The sequence below is a fragment of the Topomyia yanbarensis genome, chromosome 2 (assembly GCF_030247195.1).
Source record: "Topomyia yanbarensis strain Yona2022 chromosome 2, ASM3024719v1, whole genome shotgun sequence".
Classification (NCBI taxonomy): Eukaryota; Metazoa; Arthropoda; class Insecta; order Diptera; family Culicidae; genus Topomyia; species Topomyia yanbarensis.
The window spans coordinates 415,139,582-415,161,603 of NC_080671.1; the positions used below are offsets into that span (position 1 = coordinate 415,139,582).

Here is a 22,022-nt window from a genome sequence, read left to right on the forward strand (position 1 = left end):
TAAAAAGTTTGAAAATAAGCATTCGACCCGTGGTTATTTATGCCCATTTTGTTTGTAAACAGCAACGTTTTTAAACTGGTAAAACTTTTGATTTAGGCCAGATTTGCTCACAAAAATAAGTAAGGGTAATAAATTAAATTTCATTTGAGCTCAAACAGTTACAGCTATCAGCTCTAGAACTGAAGTTATTGTAATAGGTTCTGATTGAATTCCGATGGAACAGTGCTGCCAGCCACAGTTTACGTTTACGACAGTAAATGAACTTTTCGTTATTCGTTCATTATTTTGCAATGCTATTGAAAACTGTTTAAATACAGCAATTTAGGCTGTCTTCGATTACGTTCTCCACACATTTGTAAACGATTTAGGAGAATTGTATTGAGCATTGGAAGGTAAAAACTGAGCAGCTTCTATCACTGCGAGAGAAGCATCTATCTTTATGAAACAAGATTTTTCATGTTTCCTGACCCCACCGTTTTTAAGGCAAAATAGTATTAAAATCCTATATGCACTAGAAAAAAAGTTGGACATGAAAGAGTTAAATGCCGTGTATCTAATCCATATAATAAAGAGACAAATAACTGCGAATCTAAAACAATCAGAATGGAATCAGACTTATTACTACTGATATACCAGCAATCCCATGAAAAAAAGTTATACGATCTCCCAGAATTCTGCAATATTTGGTAGAATCGTTCCTCACAGAAAAATATTAGATGCATATTTTTTTTATTTCGTCATTAGGGTGTCTCTTTCTACGTTAGACTGGTTCAAAAAATTGTGATTTTTCAAAAGTTGAATTTTTCAAAAATTCATAACATTTGAACCGCTGAACCGATTTTCATGGGTTATAGGTCAAATGAAAGGCTGAGGGTCGTGCTGACTAACTCAAAGCAGGCAAACGATATTGCTTGCTGCGAGCACTTTACGAAGGACTATCACGTGTATATTCCAGCTGTGAAAGTACAGTCTGAAGGCGTTGTCACCGATGACAGTTTGACATGCGAGGATCTGCTGCAGTACGGGGTTGGCCGTTTCAGAGACCGCTTACTTCAGCCAGTGAAAATACTCGAGTGCAAGCGTTTGCACTCAGTAGTAGTTGCGGGGGATGGTTCAAAAACGTACCCCCAATCAAACTCTTATCTGTTGACCTTCGCTGGTACCGCTTTGCCAAATTACGTTCTCTTGCACAAGGTTCGTCTGCCTGTGCGTCTGTTTGTGCCGCGGGTCATGAATTGCACAAAGTGTAAACAATTGGGTCACACAGCCACCCATTGTAGCAATAAGGCCCGCTGTGGAAAATGCGGGGAGAATCATCTAGATGATTCGTGCAGTAAGAATGCTGAGAAGTGTCCTTACTGTGCAGAGAATCTGCATGATATCTCGGCATGTCCCGCATACAAACTACGCGGGGATAAACTAAAACGTTCCCTTGCTGGACGATCCGAACGTTCTTTTGCAGAAATGCTAAAGAAAGCTACACCACCAACCTCAACAAACATCTATGCTCACTTGCCTCCTAACGAGGGCGAGGCTGATGACCCACAAGAGGGAACATCTACTAGGGCGCCTAGAAGTTATAGGAAGAGGAGGAACATTTCCTCTCCTAAAGTTCGTTGTAAAGGCCAGAAGGTATCCCTTGACGGGACTCAGAAAGTCACATCTATTGGAAGTGTTGCAACCAAACCGAAGCAATTAGCTCCTGGTCTCGGAGGATTAAACTCAGAGAAGGAGTTCCCAGCACTTCCCGGAACATCAAAAATCCCAAGTGTTCCTCTGTTTCAGTTCGAGAATAATCGCGGCACTGGAATTATCAAACTCTCGGACATTGTGGACTGGATAATAAAAACTTTCAATATAACTGATCCTATTAAAAGTCTTATGTTAGCTTTTCTCCCTACAGTAAGAACATTTTTGAAGCAGTTGACTGCTAAATGGCCCCTCCTTTCAGCGATTGTATCCCTCGATGGCTAACTCATCGAACGAGGTCACGGATTTGATCACTGTTCTACAGTGGAATTGCAGAAGTATCATCCCGAAAATCGATTCCTTCAAAATTTTAATAAATAATTTGAGTTGCGATGCATTTGCATTATGTGAAACTTGGTTAACTTCCGACATAGATCTCAACTTCCACGACTTTAATATTATTCGCCTGGATCGAGACACCCCCTATGGAGGAGTGCTTTTGGGGATCAAAAAGCGCTATTCCTTCTACAGAATTAACCTTCCCTCGATAACAGGTATTGAAGTTGTCGCTTGTCAAGTAACAACCAAAGGCAAAGATCTTTGCATAGCTTCCATATATATTCCCCCCAACACCGCGATTGGGCATCGCCGGCTACATGACATCATAGAATCCCTGCCTGCACCGCGACTAGTTTTAGGTGACTTTAACTCTCACGGTACGGAATGGGGTTGCCTTTATGATGATAACCGTTCCTCTTTAATTCACAATATTTGCGACAACTTCAACATGACAATTCTAAACACGGGTGAAATGACACGGATTCCTCCCCCACCAGCGCGCCCAAGCGCATTAGATTTATCCCTTTGCTCGACCTCGCTAAAGTTAGAATGCGCGTGGAAGGTAATCCCTGATCCCCACGGTAGCGACCATCTGCCGATCATAGTCTCAATCAATAACGGCTCAAGGCCATTGGAAACAATCAATATTTCGTATGACCTCACACGAAATATCGATTGGAAGAGCTATGCTGCCGCGATATCCGACAACATCGAATCTACTCAAGAACTTCCTCCGGAGGAAGAGTACAGCTTTTTGGCTGGCTTGATTCTCGACAGCGCGAATCAAGCTCAGACTAAGCCAGTACCCGGCGCGAACATACAAAAACGTTCTCCCAATCCCTGATGGGATAAAGAGTGCTCAGACGTGTACGCAGAGAAGGCCGCCGCGTTTAAGACCTTCCGGAACGACGGGTTACCCGCTAGTTTTCGACAGTACGCGACGTTAGACAAGCGAATGAAGAGTTTGATGAAAGCCAAAAAACGCGGTTATTGGCGCCGGTTCGTCGACGGATTAACGAGAGAAACATCGATGAGCACTCTTTGGGGAACAGCCCGACGTATGCGAAATCGAAACAGTACCAATGAGAGCGTGGAATATTCAAACCGTTGGATATTCGATTTCGCCAAGAAGGTTTGTCCGGATTCCGCCCCGGCACAGAAGATCTACCGCGCCGCGTCCCGTCACGATAACGCGAACGAAACACCTTTTTCGATGGTGGAGTTCTCACTTGCTCTCTTGTCGTGTAACAATAAAGCTCCAGGGCCAGACAGAATCAAATTCAACTTGTTGAAGAATCTGCCAGACTCTGCCAAGAGACGCTTGTTGAACTTATTTAATAAGTTTCTTGAGGCTAACATTGTCCCACACGATTGGAGGCAAGTGAAGGTCATCGCCATCCAAAAACCAGGAAAACCAGCCTCCGACCACAATTCGTATCGACCGATCGCAATGCTATCTTGTATCCGGAAGTTGTTCGAGAAAATGATCCTATCCCGCCTCGACAATTGGGTCGAAGCAAATGGTTTACTGTCAGATACACAATTTGGCTTTCGCAAAGGCAAAGGGACGAATGATTGTCTTGCGTTGCTCTCAACCGAAATTCAAATGGCCTATGCTAGTAAAGAGCAGATGGCATCAGTGTTCCTAGATATAAAGGGGGCTTTTGATTCAGTTTCTATCAACATTCTTTCAGAGAAGCTGCACCAGCATGGTCTTTCAGCGACTTTAAACAACTTTTTACTAAACTTGTTGTCGGAAAAGCACATGCATTTTTCGCATGGTGACTTATCGACATCACGATTTAGCTACATGGGCCTTCCCCAGGGCTCATGTCTAAGCCTCCTGTTATACAATTTCTACGTCAACGACATTGATGAATGTCTTGACAATTCCTGCACGTTAAGACAACTTGCAGACGATGGCGTGGTGTCTGTTACGGGACCCAAAGCTGTCGATCTACAAGGACCATTACAGAATACCTTGGACAATTTGTCTGCATGGGCTATTAAGCTGGGTATCGAATTCTCCACGGAGAAAACTGAGCTAGTTGTATTTTCTAGGAAGCGTGAACCAGCACAACTACAGCTTCTATTAATGGGTCAAACTATAGCTCAGGTCTTCACAGTAAAATATCTAGGGGTCTGGTTCGACTCGAAAGGTACTTGGGGATGCCATATTCGGTATCTGAAACAGAAATGCCAGCAAAGGATCAACTTTCTTCGTACAATAACCGGAACGTGGTGGGGTGCCCACCCAGGAGACCTAATTAGGTTGTATCAAACAACGATACTGTCGGTACTGGAATACGGATGCTTCTGCTTTCGATCCGCCGCGAACATACATTTCATCAAACTCGAAAGAATTCAGTATCGTTGTTTGCGTATCGCCTTAGGGTGCATGCAGTCGACCCATACGATGAGTCTCGAAGTCCTGTCGGGCGTTCTCCCGCTGAAAAATCGATTTTGGGAACTCTCATATCTATTGCTCATTCGATGCGATATCTTGAACCCGTTGGTGATTGAAAATTTCGAAAGGCTTGTTGAGCTCAATTCTCAGACCCGTTTTATGTCCCTGTACTTTGACTACATGGCGCAAAATATTAATCCTTCTTCTTACAATCCCAACCGTGTGTATTTCATAAATACTTCTGAATCTACTGTTTTCTTCGACACATCCATGAAAGATGAGATTATTGGAATTCCGGACCATATACGCCCACAAGTGGTTCCAAATATTTTTTATAATAAATTCCGAGAAGTCGACTGTTCTAAGATGTTTTATACTGACGGATCAAACCTCGAAGGGTCCACTGGCTTCGGTATTTTCAATCAAAAGTTCACCGCCTCCTACAAACTCAGTGACCCTGCTTCAGTTTACGCCGCAGAACTAGCTGCTATTCAGTATACCCTTGGAGTCATTGACACATTACCCGCAGACCATTACTTCATCGTCTCGGATAGTCTGAGTTCTATTGACGCTATTCGCTCGATGAAACATGGAAAGCATTCCTCGTATTTTTTGGGGAAAATACGGGAGCTACTGAGTGCTTTATCTGACAAATCTTTCCAGATTACCTTGGTGTGGGTCCCTTCTCATTGCTCCATTCCGGGCAATGAGAATGCGGACTCCTTAGCTAAGGTGGGTGCCATTGAAGGTGACGTTTTTGAAAGACCAATTTGCTTCCACGAATTTTTCAGTATTACTCATCAGAGAACCCTCGAAAGTTGGCAAACCTCGTGGAGCAATGGGGAGCTAGGAAGGTGGCTACATTCGATAGTCCCTAAGGTATCGACGAAACCTTGGTTCAAGGGGATGGATGTGGGTCGTGACTTCATTCGTGTGATGTCCCGACTCATGGCGAACCATTACACGCTGGATGCACATCTCCGACGTATTGGGCTCGTGGAGAGTGGTATCTGCGCTTGTGGCGACGGTTATCACGATATAGAGCACATAGTCTGGGCGTGCACCGAGTACAGTTCCGCCAGGTCTCGGCTTATGGACACCCTCCGGGCCCGAGGAAGACCACCCAACGTCCCGGTTCGAGATGTGTTGGCAAGCCGCGATGTCCTCTATATGTCCCTTATATACACCTTCATAAAAACCATCAATATCCAACTTTAACTGCCCCTTTTTCCTTATCATTCTCAAAAGCGCTCTCTTCCACCTGTACCATACACCCACGATGGTTTGATGCGACTCCAAGGCGACACAAAACATCCCTGTCGAATGAGCCAACAAACACGGGACCTAAAGCACGAACATCACACGCACAACTCGAAATGTAGCCGATCAACATCTGAGCCGCACTACGAAATCGTCTGGAGAAACCCCTGCCATCTCGAGAACGACCACCCGGCGTCCCAGTACATGATTCTTCCTGATGAAGACCACCCTCATTCTGTAATCCATCCGTTGATCTCCCGAAGTCTGAAACTGAAATAATGTTCTCCCCCTGCCATGTTTGTCCACCCTACTTCCCCTGACTCTTATACACAGAAGTAACACCCCTTCCAACCCCCCCCCCCCAAATATCTTCATGAAGCATTTAGCTCTTCTTGCCTTTTCTAGTTTTAACTATTATATTATAGGGTAAATGTACTATAATTCGCCCCCCTAAAATATTTGTTTGTGGAGAAACTTTAAATTTTAACAATTTTGAATTGCTCTAACTAATTTTATTTTATCATTCTCATCATGTATCATATAATATCCAATAATCCTGAATAAAAGTCGTTTAAAACATTAAATTAACGAAAAAATAACAATATTCTAAATCAAGATGTGTTTTAATTTTCGTCCCCCTAAATTTAATCTTCGCCCCCCCCTCTTGCTCTATTCTTTCGCCCCCGTGCGCCCACGCACAATTTCACGACTTCTATCATGCTACAATATCACAGAATAGGTAAAAGAGAAAATATTAGCCAAATTCAGATTATATTTTCAAAAACTAACTATTAAACAAATAATACGTTAACTTACAAGCTCTTGTATTTATAGCCTTGTTATGTTGTGTTGCGAAATGAGCGAGAAGCACACATGTCCGTTTGTTCACGAGCGTGTACGAATAGCATGCCTAGCGCTCTGCATCGTTCGCGTCCAGATGAAGCAAAATTTCGAGCGGAAATGCTCGCGAGAAACCCAAGCTTTCAACTAGTATGTAGGGCATATCCAGGAAGCTTTTCTCGCAAAGTCTCGTGTGCTTTGTTACCTCGCAAACGAGAAATGCGTTGAAGAGCACACGCGAGTGTGGATGCACGAAGAGCATGGACTACTAAGAGTATTCTCGATATTTCAAGCGAACGAGGAAGGCGATGTACGCGCCAACGAACGAGAATAGCAACGTGAAAAAACCTATTTTAATCCACCTAGCGGTGCAATTGTGCCTTTCTCAATCATGAATCACGAGAATGTGTGCGTTGTTTATATTCATTAAAAGAGTTCGAGTTCTAAAATTTTGAAAAAAAAACAGCCACGGTAATATTGAACTGAAAAAAGGTGCGAAATCGGCAAAGTCCCAAAAAGTCGATTTTTACAAAAAAAATTTTTTTTCGAGATAACATAAAATCTCGACGTTTCATGCATTTTAAAGATGTATGGCATCAAAAATACGAATTCGATTTCTGAAATTTCATGTGGTCCCCCCTTTGAAAAAAAATTTGAGTTCCGGCTTATATGGGAATTTCATATGTGACCGGACGGTTTAGTCTATAGTTCCGGAACCATATAAGCGATCCGTACGAAATTTTATTGACATCTATGGGGGTATTATAGCTATCATTTGGGACTAAGTTTGTGAAAATTGGCCCAACCATTTCCGGGAAACTGATGTGAGTTCGTAAATTTTGAAAGATGGCCGCTTTTCCCGGGCACTTCCGGAACCGTCTATGGTGGTTAATGTAGTCAACGAAAGTTTGGTTGGCCGTCGGTGACCTAGAACAGCAAATTTAAGTTGTTTGAGAGACATTTTAGCGAAAATTTTACCTTTTTTGCTTTCATCGGAGTATCGGTTTGAATCACAATTTGCTATGTGATCGCACGCCACAACCTGTAACTCCGGAACCGGAAGTCGGATCGGGATGAAATTAAATAGCCATTTACGGGGACGCAATACCCGCAGTGGAAGACGCAGTGTTATATTGTTCTTTGGTATTGTCCCGCTTCTCCAGCTGTAGTTTAATTTGCCTATAATGAGCGGCCTGTGTGCAAAGTGTACGAGCACGATCAGTCTCGCCGAAGGCCTGGTTGTATGTCTTTTTTGCGGTGATAAATATCATCAAAAATGTTCCGGGCTAACAAAGGCCATGGTAAATTGGGTGGCAGATAATGCAAGTCTTTGCTACAAGTGTGCGAAGTGTTTATCAGATCAGTCTTCTGGTGTGCAGGATGTTAGTTCGATATCCATTGAGTTGAATAAGAAGATGGAACAATTCGCTTCCATTTTTGAGTCTCTCACTGATGCCCGAAAAAACATCGATGCACAGATAAACATCGCAGTAGAAAACGGAATAGAAAAACTGATCAGGTCTTTCAACAACTCTCGAGAGAGTAAATTGGCTAGCTTGGAAAACAGTGTTGCCAAAAAGTTGGAAGATTTTAAAAGTTGTTTAAATGAAAATGTTAAGCGTGAAATTGAATTAGTTGGAATGAACAGAAAGAGGAATTTTAGTAATAGGAAGGTTCATTCTGAATCTGACGGGAATCCCAGTAGAAAACGAAAAATTTTGACGAATAAAGAAGATGAACCGATGTTAATTGAAATAGACGATGATGGAAATAATGACGAGGTTTTTGATAAAAATAGTAGAATTACTTACGCGAATGTTTTGTCGGGAGCTACTGGGACGAATAAAATTAGAACTAGAAGTCAAACGAAACGTAAGGCTCGCCCGGTCATTGTGATTAAACCAGTCGAGCCGTTGCAATCGAGTGACGACACGAGGAATGAATTAAAAAATAAATTAGATCCAAAGGTGCACAAAATTAGCAACTTTAAAAACGGTAAAGATGGCTCGATTATTGTGGAGTGTGCAACTCGGGATAATATTGAATCGGTGAAAGAAAACATTGTAAGCAATCTGGGTGAAAAGTATAATGCTGTTATACCGATACCCGGTAAACCGAAGTTGAAAATAATGGGGATGAGTGATCGATACTCTGAGGAAGTTTTCGTTGACTTATTAAAGAATCAGAATGAGGGCATTCCGGTCGATTATGTTAAAGTTGTTGCCAATTTTGAAAATCCACGCTTCAAGTATAACAAATACAATGTTATAATTGAAGTTGATAAGAACACTTATAGCGGCCTGATGTCAGCCCGTACGGTGAACATTGGTTGGGATAGGTGTTCTGTTTTAGAGGCCTTTAACGTGCTGCGCTGCTTCAACTGTGGAGAATTTGGTCATAAGAGTACGGGATGCGTTAATAAAGAAACATGCTCCAGATGTAATGGAGCACATAGAACATCTGAATGCTCGTCAACTGATTTTAAATGTGTAAATTGTATAAAAAAGAATAGTGAACGCAAAATGAATTTGGACGTAAACCATGCGGCATTTAGTAAGCAGTGTTCAGTATATTGGAGACTGCTAGAATCGAAAAAAAGCAACGTTTTGTTGAGTGAATAGCAACTAACAAACGGGAGGCTGTCTGAAATATTATGTTTAAATATAGCTGGGTTGTCTACAAACTTTGTTGCAATGCGACATCTTGTAGAAAACAAACGTCCATTGTTGGTTTTTCTATCAGAAACACATATTGTTAATGCTGATGCATTTGATCAGTATAGCATTCCGGGTTATAAAGTTGCTTTTTGCCTATCTCATTCCAGACATACCGGTGGAGTTGCTATTTACGCCAAAGAATCGATTAAATTCAACGTTCGGTTAAACGAAGCAGTTGATAATAATTGGTTCTTGGGTATATCAGTTGAAAGAGGCATGCAGATGGGAAACTTTGCAGTAGTATACCATTCTCCTAGTTCTAGCGATCGACGATTTTTAGAAATTTTAGAAAACTGGTGGGAGAATTTCGTTGATTTAAGCAAACTTAATGTAATTTCGGGCGATTTCAATATTGATTGGCTCAACGATCAAAATTCGAATCAGTTGAAGCAGTTGGCCGAGTTTTTCAATTTCAAGCAAACGGTTAGTGAGTTTACAAGAATTTCCAGACACAGTAGAACATTGATAGATCACGTGTATTCCAATTTTGATGGGGTTCATTCGTATGTAGAGGCCGATTGTAAAATTTCAGATCATGAGACAATTTCAATTTTGCTGGAGAGTGAACCAAACCGTGAGGAGGATAAAGTTAAAATTAAGTGCTGGAAAAGATATTCGAAACAAGCCATGTCTCAACTGGTTTCGAGAAGCCTGGATTTTACGGAATTGAATGGAAATTTGGATAACAAGGCAGCTGTTCTAACTAATGTGTTAAAAGAGTGTACAAATAGTTTAGTTTCTCAAAAGTATATTAATTTAAATAACTCGAACAGCTGGTACTCTTTAGATCTTTTGCGCCTGAAACGTAAAAGGGATAAAAAGTACAAGAAATTTTGCAGAACTAATAGTGAACGTCTTTGGAATGGGTACACACACGCGCGAAATATTTATTCACGAGCTTTGAAAAAGACCAAATGTGAGTACATTCAAAAGAAGATCGATCAACATCAAAACAACAGCAAAGAGTTATGGAAAATCCTAAAGAATTTAATTAAACCTAAACCTAGTTCCTCGCAGTCCATAACTTTTAACGGGGTAGAAGAACAATCTGAGCAAATAATAGCTGAAAAATTGAACAGTTATTTCGTTAACAGTGTGCAACTGATCAATCAAAGTATTGAGCTGGTCAGTGAACCTGCGGAAATAACACAGCCGATTAATATTAACTGTAGATTTGATGGATTTCACCCAATCACTTTTGAACAATTGAAAGATATTTGTTTTTCTTTGGGAAAATCGGCTGGTATCGATAATGTCAATGCAAAAGTGATACAGGATTGCTTTCATGTCATCGGACACGATCTGCTGGACCTTGTAAATGAATCGCTACAAACGGGGCACGTGCCGACAGTTTGGAAGGAATCACTTGTGATTCCTATTCCCAAAGTTACTGGGACGGATAAAGCCGAAGAGTACCGCCCCATTAACATGTTGCACACATTAGAGAAAATTTTAGAACTTGTTGTTAAGGGCCAGCTGATGAGTTATTTGAATAATAATAATTTGCTAATTCCGGAGCAATCGGGATACCGAGAGGGACACTCTTGCGAAACCGCTTTGAATCTAGTGTTAGCAAAATGGAAAGAGAAAATCGAGGTTAAAGAGACTATTTTTGCTGTATTTTTGGATCTGAAACGCGCTTTTGAGACAATTTCGAGACCATTACTTTTGAAAACTTTAGAGCGATTTGGTATCGGAGGGATAGCACATAAGTGGTTTGAAAACTATTTATGTGATAGAACTCAGAAAACTAGTTTCAACGATTTTGTATCTAGTCCTCTCGGCAATCCTCTTGGAGTGCCGCAAGGTAGTGTCTTAGGTCCTATTTTATTTATTATGTATATAAATGACATGAGGCGAGTTTTACGATTTTGTGACTTAAATTTGTTTGCTGACGACACTGTTCTGTTCATTGCAGCTAAGGATATAGATGAAGCCGTGGCGCATTTGAACGAAGATTTGCATTCCCTTGCTCGTTGGTTAAAATTTAAACAATTAAAGTTAAATGTTGCTAAAACTAAATATATGATCATCTCTTCGACTAATACTAGGCCTGACGTTAACGTTGAAATAAATGGTGAGACTATTGATCGCGTTAGTGAATTAAAATATCTTGGAATAATCATTGATGACAAGTTAACCTTTAAGTCTCACATCGACAATGTCATCAAAAAGATTGCTAAAAAGTATGGTATATTGTGTCGTCTGAAAAATGATTTAACAATTAGTAGTAAAATTTTATTATATAAATCTATTGTTTCACCACATATTGACTTCTGCCCATCCATTTTGTTTCTTGCCAATCAAACACAAATATTGAGGTTACAGCGATTGCAAAATAGAATCATGCGATTAATTTTAAAATGTAACAGATACACTTCCTCTAGTTTCATGCTAAGCGCATTACAATGGCTCTCTGTGAAGCAAAGAATTTATTACTTATCAATGGTGTTCATTTTTAAAATTATTAATGGAATGCTGCCTCGATATTTGTGTGATCGAATTGAAAGAGGAAGTGATGTGCATAGGTACAACACTAGAAACGCGTCGGATCCAAGAACACCAAACTTTTTATTTAGTAGATCACAGAACTCCTTGTTGTACAAAGGAATAAGTTTTTTCAATTCGATGCCTAGGCATATTAAACGTGCAGCAACATTAGCGGAGTTCAAAACACTATGTATTTCACACGTAAAATCTGCTTTGTAGACAGATTTTTGAATTTTTATATTTTGGAGTTATTTGAATAACTATGTAATACCACGAAGATTGTATTTTTTTTCTCTTCTATTATTTGCATTTAGTCACACTAAGTTATTATATTCGCTATGATGATGATGGATTTTTGTTACTTGTTTATTAAAGCTATTAAAAAATAATGAGATGTCTACAAAAGTCTGAGCCACGCGCGCGCTAAGCAGATAGAGACTAACTTGAAATCGAACATGGTGACCAGCACTAAAAGCTCATCGGGTTGAATCGAAGCTTTTAGACTTTTGTTGTGATCAGGGTCTGATTTGATGATGGCGTTGTGTTGACTTTGCTCGACAATAGAGTTAAGTTCGGTTATTGCTGCGATAGTGGTAATAACGGAGTTAGCTCGTTGAGTATGGGGCTTGATGACTCCTTCTGATAACTACTAGATATCGGGTTCAATTCCTGATCAATCAAGGATGTTCTCGGATAGAAGTATCCCTTGATTGCCTTGGGTTAATGGTAGGAAACTTTCAATAAAGGGGTCTGATGTGGATGATATAACTCGACCGGACTCTGCACTGCCACTAGGCTCGTCACTGCTCACCTTAGCAGGTGGTAGTACCGATGTTTTGGTCAGGCGGGAGGAGTCTTACAGAGAATTATCGGAAATGGAAGCTATTGGGTTCAATTCCCGATTCTATCAAGTATCTTCCCGGAATGGAAATTTTCTTGATGGACCCTGGTTGTTGGCGGAATATTCGAAATGTATTTGGTTAGGTTCTTTTGAAGGAAAGCTATGTCTGCAAATTGAACCAGTCCGTTTCTTTTTGTTAACTGGTTTTGTTATGGATCAAAATATTAATTATCTTTTAGATAAATCGTTCAGCTCACACCTTTGTGGGGGTATGAGGTGGGACCATCATCATCATCATCATACCTTTCATTTGAGGCCAAGTTTAGTCGAATCGGTCTAGCCATCTCCGAGAAACCGATGTGACTGTTATTCTGAATTTAGATACTTCCGCCGGGGCTTCCGGAACCGATGATGATGGCCAATGTGGCCAAATAGACTTTGAATGGATGTTAGTGACCTAATACTACAAATCGAAGCAGTTGTGGTCATATTTTGGAAAATTTTTCACCTTTATACATTCATTGCAGAATTTATTAAAATCGACATTTTCTGCGTGTTCGTACTTATCACCCTGTAATTCCGGAACCGGAAGTCGGATCCATTAGAAATTCAATAGCAGCCTATGGGAATGTTGCACCTTTCATTTGAGACTAAGTTTGTCAAAATCGGTTCAGCCATCTCTGAGAAAAATGAGTGACATTTTTGGTCACATACACACACACATACACACACACATACATACATACACACATACATACACACACAGACATTTGCCGAACTCGACGAACTGAATCGAATGGTATATGTCACTCGGCCCTCCGGGCCTCCGTTAAAAAGTTGGTTTTCAGAGCAATTGCAATACCTTTCTATTGAGAAAGGCAAAACGAACCAACCATATGTTAACTAAGCATTACTAGAAAAATACTCTACATGCTAGATGAATCAAGACACCCCAAGGCTTCTCATTACATTCTTGTATTTGCACAGGATTAAAAATTTATTTGCTTTCAGTTTTGCAGCAGGTGCAATGGATACATAAATTAATATGTCAAGCATATGTTTTAAAAATCATTTTGGAAGTATCAACTGATATTCTTTAGGTAAATCATGAATGAAACAGATAGATTTTTTGGTAGCTGACTTGAAGCAACAATTTCAATTTCGTTCAAATATTTCGAATATGCCCAAAATGACTACAGATGCTCACTTAAATTAAAGGGATATATGTGTAGATCCAAAAATCGAAAAAATAATTATTAGTTATACGCAAAATTACTCCATTTGCAATGGAATTCCCAATACACATGAGACAATTATATGTAGAGCGGCAGTATAAGTTCTTAAAAATGTTTTCCCAAATTATTATAATAATCCAAGCAGTAGAACCAACATTATAGCGTATTTCACTATTCCCTAATGAGGTCTCGGATATGTACTAGAAACTTTGCACGTGATTATCTCGAAATCATGTTTTTCCAAAAACGTCTTTGCTATGACTACAATTGCCGAAAATGTTTTCAACCGATGTCAAATTTCTTTTTTTTTTAATTGTTTGTAATTTAACTGTCGTTTCCTTGAATGATTCCATTTTTCGTCAAAATTTTCATATCAATATTATGAATTTCTTAAAAAAAATTCAGTGATAATAGAAAAACAGTGACTTTTTTGGAAAAAATGTTCCCGTTCGCAAAATAAAAAAAAATTACAATGTATAGTTCAAGGACACCACATGTCTTTGTACTTATGATTTTTTTATGTTTTCAATTGAGCTGTTATACAGGAATCGTAGTCACGGCAAATCTCTTCGAGAAAAAAGCGCTTTTGCGGAAATGGTTATAACTTCGACAATTAGGGTGGATGTACCAATAGTCGCATACTTAAGGAAAACTTTTGCTAAAAAATCGATGACCTATGGGCAATGTTACAACATTAAACGAAAGCTTTCAATCCCTACTTAATAGGAAAAATATAAAGATTGTTTAATAACCAATTTATGTATTCAAAACCGCTTGTACCACTATAGGAACACATGTAACAATAGTGGTGCAATCGCTAATTTCGGGTCCTATTGTTGCAAATCTCATTGATTTCTTATGTAACTTGCAACTACAGGTACACTATATCAACTATAGGTGCAAGGGAGCTCAAAATTCAAATTATTTGAGCAAATTTCAAGGATTATTGTAGCATAATTTTAGTGCGATGAATCGATAAAAAAATATTTGCTGATGGATGGTACCTTACTTAGGCATATAACCCACTACTGCAACTATGGGTACACCTCAAGTATAGGAGCACCCACCCTATTAATATTTATTCATGTTCACAAGTGGGTTTTGCAAATTAGACATTGTACTACGCTAGACGTATAATAAGTATTCGATATAAATATGGCTACATACCTTCATAAAATTTCAAATTTTTCTCTTTTGTCCTGCACCTCAATATATATATAACCCCTTAATCACAGACAGAAACTCCGTTGTATTTGTTTTCAATAAGGCTTTCCAAACGAATTAATTTTTGGCTTCTTTCTCTATAAACTATTAAAAAATAAATTGAGAGGTTGTATTTCGATAGGTTTTGTCTTCCTTACAGAGAAAGCCTATAAACCTGCTCGGTGCTGTTTAAAATCCGCATATCATGAATATATTCGTAAAACACCAAACATTACGTTTGTAAAAGGTTTTCTAATTATTATTGATATAGTTTAATTGAATTGTTAATAACATATTTTAGAAATCGAAAATAACTGCGCGGGATTCGAAGATAGATTGCAGAATCTGACTATCTTCACTGCAACTGAATAGGTAAAGAGCAGTCTTGGGGCGCTCTTATTTTTCCAGTATATATAAAAGGTACTTTCATTTAGTTACCAAGTAGTTTACCCGTTTTTGCTCGGATTAGAAATGTTGACCTTAGAGAGAGTGAATGCTCTGTAAATGGCGAAAAGCGAAGCGAAAACAGGTTATGGTATTTTAGAAAATTGTCTGTTTCAGCCGTCTATATTACTTTCTAGAACATCAGAAATCTCTCGAAGCTCCATAATAGAAGTTGTGGTGAAAAAACCGTTTTTGAGGGGCCTTTCACAAACAACGCCCTGTATCTCGAAAACCAAGAGTTTCCGAAAGAAATCTTCCTGGTAAGTTTTCTACAACTTTATTGAAGTGAGTATTTTTCTATCTGAATTATTGAAGAAAATAAATTTCGTAGCTCACTATTAAGGTCAACGATCCGATGTGATTGAAAGAAGGAGCGTTTTATTTCAAGAAATTTCCTCAAAGACATCACATAAGGTGATGAGCCTATTTGCGCCATGTTCTATGATCACCCTACCCATTTGAAGTCGTTAGTTAGAGCAGTGTCTGCCATATTTGTTCAACGCATTGAGTCAAATGGTAGCGCAACAATAGGGGAACTCGATTCGAGTTTTCATTGTGCTCAAACACGAGAATTTTATTGTTTTCAACGCATTTGTGTTATTGTATTGGTTCTTAACAACGAAGCAAAGCAGTTGATGTCAATTTTTACGCAATCCATCGATTGTAAGGCAAGAAATTACCGGATTAGTGAGGCACCTTGCTTAGCATGGTGAAAATAGGCTCATCACCCTAGCTAAAATCAATAGTCTACTTTGGGACTGTAGGCTACTTCCTGGTAGCAAACAGCGGGACAGTGCTCACCTGCGGAAGAAGGACCAGACTCAGTTTAGCTGCGTGCTGGGAACGGAACTCCAAATCCAGATTCCTCTATTCCCGATCAGTACATACACGTACTGGTGCAATAAAAGTGTGAATTAATAATACAATTCTACTTTTTATTAAAATTATAGATATTAAAATCTTCCGTCAAATTGGCTTCTTGTTCGAAGGAATTATTTCTTCAGAATCAAAAAAATAGGAAAAATTTTCACCTTCGCCTCCTGCGGTTTGTTTTTTGCTGTTTCCTTGGAAGCCCGGTACCCGAGCAAAACTAGGTGCTTGCAGTGTTGGCAACATTCTCCAGGCCAGGAACCGAACTGATGGCTTGCAGCAAAACAATCTTACTGACTGGACGCTTGTAGGTTGACTTCATCGTTCTGACCAACAATGTCCTAACCTTCCCGTCCGGACCACGATAGACCTTTTCCACCACACCTTTTGGCCAGGTACCACGATGCAAACTTTCATCTACTATCATCACGATGTCACCAACTTTGTAGTCGTGATAGCTTCTGCTGTCAGGCCACTTGCGACTTCGGATCAGCTCCGGACGATACTCTGCAACCCATCTACGCCAGAAACGATCCGCGTAAATCTGAGCATGCTTATACGCAGCACGGCAGCTTAGGTCTCGTTCATCGAAATCATGGTCGAATTGGATTGTATTGTTTCGTCCTAGCAGCAACATGTTCGGTGTCAACGGTTCTGGATCCAACGGGTCATCTGCAACATGCGTCAACGGTCGGTTGTTTACTGTGTTCATTGCCTCGCACAAAGCAGTACGTAGCACCAAGTCGGTGGGTTGTCGTTCCTGCAACATCGCACGAAGAGCAGTTTTAACGGAACGTACCAATCGCTCCCAGCAGCCTCCAAAATGAGGAGCACCAGGCGGTATAAACTTCCATTGAACACCTCTAACACTCAATGATTCTTCAATCTGTGGATGATCCAGCGTCTTCACCAGTGTCTTCAACGCTTGGTTAGCACCGGTGAAGTTGGTCCCATTATCAGTCATGATGCACTGTGGCAGTCCACGAATCGACATGAAGCAGCGAATTGCCATTATACAGCTGCTTGTATCGAGTGATGGGACCACCTCCAAATGTACTGCTCTTGACGTCATGCAAGTAAACAGCACTACCCACCTTTTCTCGACACGACGGCCGACCTTCACAGCCATCGGCCCGAAGTAATCGATGCCCGTAGAGGTAAATGGATACACGAACGGCGTTGTGCGCTCCATTGGCAAGATGCCCATCTGCGGAACGGCTGGTTTTGCTCTTAGCTCTCGACACTTCACACAGGACATCGTGTACTTCTTTACTTGCGAACGAATCTTCAAAATGCGGTGACGTTCTTTAATACTGTTAACGACGGTCTCTAATCCCTGATGTGCATTGGCAATATGATACATACGGATGAGCAATGTTGAGAACGGGTGGTTATCAGGAAGAATGACAGGGTTGTTCACTTCGAATGGTTTGTTGTGATCTTGAATACGGCCTTTCATACGGATGATTCCATCGTGTAGAAATGGTGAATATGTTCTTAGGCGACTGCTACTCTTCACGAAACCGATCTTCATCAAGCTGCGCAACTCTGCACCGAAAATTTCAGACTGTACCTTCTTATACCATGCACTTCTAGCATCTACTATGTCTTTCATAGTTATCGTCAATCGTTTGGGTTTTTCGCATTTCGGCAATGCTAAAAGTTTTCTCATCTTCAGGTAGTATGCGGTTGATCTAACCAATCGATTGAAGTCAGAGAACCGCGCAATATCAGGAAGATCAATCAATTCTTCAGCGAATGCACCGCAACACACCTGCTCCGTGCAATCCAGTTCCGAGTGGAAACTCACAAGCTCTGTAGAAGACATCTCCAACGGTTCGTAATTCGGCCAGTTGACACTATCACGATAAATGAAGTCTGGACCACGAACCCATTCTAGCATGCTGCCAAACTTAGACCACTTCGTAGCCAAATCGGTCACGTTCAGCTGCGACGGAAGCCAATGCCACAACTCTACGCCGTGACCATTCTCTTTGATTTGCATAACGCGAGCACCAACGTATGCCGTCAGTTTTTGATTTGTCTTCAGCCAACTCAAACAGATCTTCGAGTCACTCCAGAAGAAAATCTTCTTGACTTCTATCGTCAGCTCAGACTGCAGTACATGGATCATTTGGCTGGCCAGAACGCATCCTTGCAGTTCCAATCGCGGCACGGTTTGTGCCTTCAGGGGCGCTACCCTTGATTTTGCATAAACCAAAGCAACGTGTGACTTACCCTCTCGACGATGAACCATGTAGATCACACAAGCGAAGGCCTTATCACTCGCGTCACAGAAAGCGTGTAATTCCACATTATCGAATGACGGTACCGTTGGATAGTAGTATCTTGGCAGTCGTATTTCTCCTAGCTTTGCAGTTTCATTTAACCACTCCATCCATCTGGGAACAAGACCGTCCGGAATTTCATCATCCCATCCGGACTGCAGCCGCCACAGTTCTTGAAAGATGAACTTCAGTTGAATCGTAACAGGACTGAGTAAACTTAGCGGGTCAAAGATGCCCATCATAAATTTCAACAGTTGCCGCTTCGTAGGCACCGCTTTTCCGGTCCGATACAACGCATCCAGTTTTGGAAAATTCAATGGAAATACAAATTCATCGGACTGCAGGTCCCACTTGATTCCGAGGACACGAATACCATCCTGTTTCTGTTCCGCTACTATTTCAGGATCGAGTGAATCCAACACAGCTCTGGAGTTCGACGAGAACTTTAGCAGCTTGAATCCACCTTGTTCGTGTACCTTTATCACACGCTGAACCATTTCGATTGCCGCTTCCTCCGTGTCAGCACAATCAAAATAATCGTCCACATAATGTTGTTTGACGACAGCTCGTTCAACACCAGGGTACTTTTCTTCAAGCTCTTTCGCATTGAAGTTCTTAATGAATTGCGCCATCGACGGAGACGAAACAGCGCCAAATATCATCACCATCATAACGTACACGCTGGGAGGGTCCATACGGTTCATACCACGCCACAGGAAACGTTGGGAGTCTTGATCTTCTCTACGGATGAGTACTTGGTGAAACATTTCCTTGATATCCGCGACGAAAGCAATCCTTTTCATTCTGGCGCGGATCAGAATCGCAATCAGTGGTGGAACTAAATCGGGACCCTTCAGTAACAGATCGTTCAGAGAAAACCCATGTGACTTTGCTTTGGCATCCATGACCAAACGGAACTTCTCGGAGCTCACCACACTGAAGTGTGGCAGGTACCAGGTGTTCGATGTTTCAGCTATTTCTTCAGGTTCCAATTTCCTAGCGTACCCCTTATCAACGTAGTCTTGAATTTTGTTGCAGTATCGCTCAGCGAAATCGGGGTTTGAGTCCATTTTCTTTTCGATAATCTGGAGCCGACGTAGCGCTTGTGGTTTGCTATCCGGGAAGTCAAAGTTGTTGTATTTGTAAATCTGGCCTACCTCGAATCGTTCCCCACGCCGTTTGATCGTGCGGTTCATGATATCTAGTGCACGCTGATCTTCATCGGCTATTTTCGCCATCTGACCAGAAATCCCAAAATTTTCAACTTTGTACATTTTCTTCACCAGATCAGTAAGTTCAATGTCATCATTTTCTGAGCACAGGAATGCATGATGTTTATTCGATCCAGCAATGGTCGGATCTATTACTCCATGGATCGTCCATCCCAGGTGACAACGAGTCAATTGCAAGCCTTGAAGCGAATATTGCACCGTCTTCAGAGGTACAATCAGGCCCGCATTATTCGAGCCAATCAGTATACAGGGACAGGCATCCTGGATCGCAACTAATTTATCATCGTCTAACATAGGATACAATCGCTTGATATTCGCAACGTCGAATTTCACCGGAGGTAGAGCGATATTCTGCACAGTTTGGATATTGCTAACGTTATACCATTTCGCTTGCTCCGATGGTCCGGAAATGCGAAACGACAGCATCATCGACTGTTCTTCCTTATGCAAAATACCATTAGTCCAACGATAGGACACAGGAGCGATCGGTCCTCGCAATCCAATATTCTCCGCAACTGCAGCATCCATCATCGACAGAGACGAACCTTCATCGAAAAGTGCAAATAATTCTGCTGTACCTCTCGGACCTTGGATCCTCACCTTTCCTACTCGGAGCAGTGTATTCATATTTTTGCCATGGACATTGCATACATTCTGCTGACTATTATACGTGTTCGTACGGGTGTACTTCGAGTTCCTCGCAGAATCGTCGGAGTGGACTAACTCGTGATGATTCTTCTTGCAGATTGAACATTTCTTCTCGGACTTGCAGTTTCTTCTGGAGTGGTCTGACTTGAGGCAGATGTAACAGACTTTGCAGGAATTAGCAGCAGACCGACGTTGAGCAACAGACAGCTTATGGAACTGTTCACACTTGTCTAGACCAACGTGAGAATTTGCCGAGCACAAAGGACAAATCTTTGTTCCTTCATCGTCGCGACAGTTGACATTCAGAACCATCGGTTTCGGCTTGAGCTGGTAGCTGGCCTTCTTGGCGCTAAATACAGGATTGAGACTAGCAAGTTGGTTGTCCATTTCATCCTCCAACCAACGCGAGAAAGTGTTAAACTCGATAGTGACGCCTTCTTTCATCAAAGCGGCCTTATGCCGAACCCACATCTGTTTGCTGAAAGCAGGCAGTTTATCAGCCAGGTGAGAGATGAGTTCGGGATTCATCAGGTAGTTATCCGCCTTCGCGTTGGTCATCGCAACCTTGGTACCAATTACCGCATTATAAAAGGCACGGAAAGATTCGATGTTACCTTCTTTTACGATCTCCAGGTTTCTTAGCGCTTCCAGTCTATTTGCCACCACCCATTCGGTGCGTCCGAAGTTTGACTGCAACATTCGTATAATCTGCTGCACATTCTCAGGGGATGCAAGCAGTGATTCCACAGTCTTGCGCGCTTTACCTTGCAACGCTTTGTTCAACCGTCTCAGGTTATCGCGATCAGTTAGTTTATATTCCTTAGTTGACGTTTTAAATTCGCTTTCGAAAATCGTCCATTCCATTACGTCACCCGAAAACGAGGGCAGGTCTTTCATGTTTCGACTCTGCAACGCTTTAAAGGCCTGAGACAAGATTTCGTTCACCCCAGGCTCGGGTGCTGTCGCGTTTCTTACGCCAGGTGTCGACGTATTCCGTACTTCGGTTTCTCGTGAAAATGCATGATCCATCCGGTGGGATGATTCTTCATATTCGTTGTGTGGCCTTACCTTTTCTGCCTCAGCAACCCACTCTTCAACACGCTTAGACGCATTAGTGTACACACTCGATCTGCTCGAGGTACTCGATCTAGACAGCAGCTCAACCTTTCTCAAATTTCGCTCACGTTGTCGCTTCAGAAACGCAGCTTTCCTTTGTTCCGTCTTCAGTGCCAGGTCATGCTGAATCTGCAATTCGGCTAGTTTCTGTTCGGCTACAATCCTGTCTTGTTCAATAGAAGCACGCAGTTCCGCCTCCTCATTTTCCTCCTCTAGATCTAAGAGCTTGATTTGGCTGTCAGTTATGCTGCTTCGCGATGTACCTCTTTTCGATACGTCAGAGACAACAGATTCATTTTCTGGTACTTTGTCCTGATTGTCTGCACCTTTTTCCCCGTCTTGGACATTTGGATTCAGTTGGCTTGGTGGAGTGCGTATCATGTTGCTGTGCTTCGGAATTTCA

General features: G+C 41.3%; 2 protein-coding genes across 2 annotated transcripts; both read right to left on the reverse strand.

Moving 5' to 3' along the window:
• Positions 1–16,235: 16,235 nt before the first annotated feature.
• LOC131685124 (uncharacterized) lies at positions 16,236–17,457 on the reverse strand. The gene is made up of 2 exons (XM_058968587.1): positions 16,497–17,457; positions 16,236–16,358 (listed from the first exon to the last, which is right to left on the reverse strand). The coding sequence occupies exon 1, from the start codon at positions 17,405–17,407 to the stop codon at positions 16,556–16,558; it is 852 nt and encodes a 283-aa protein (XP_058824570.1). The 5' UTR covers positions 17,408–17,457; the 3' UTR covers positions 16,236–16,358; positions 16,497–16,555.
• Positions 17,458–17,927: 470 nt separating this feature from the next.
• LOC131680907 (uncharacterized) lies at positions 17,928–22,000 on the reverse strand. The gene is made up of 2 exons (XM_058961624.1): positions 18,110–22,000; positions 17,928–18,029 (listed from the first exon to the last, which is right to left on the reverse strand). The coding sequence occupies exons 1-2, from the start codon at positions 21,998–22,000 to the stop codon at positions 17,928–17,930; spliced, it is 3,993 nt and encodes a 1,330-aa protein (XP_058817607.1).
• Positions 22,001–22,022: the final 22 nt, after the last annotated feature.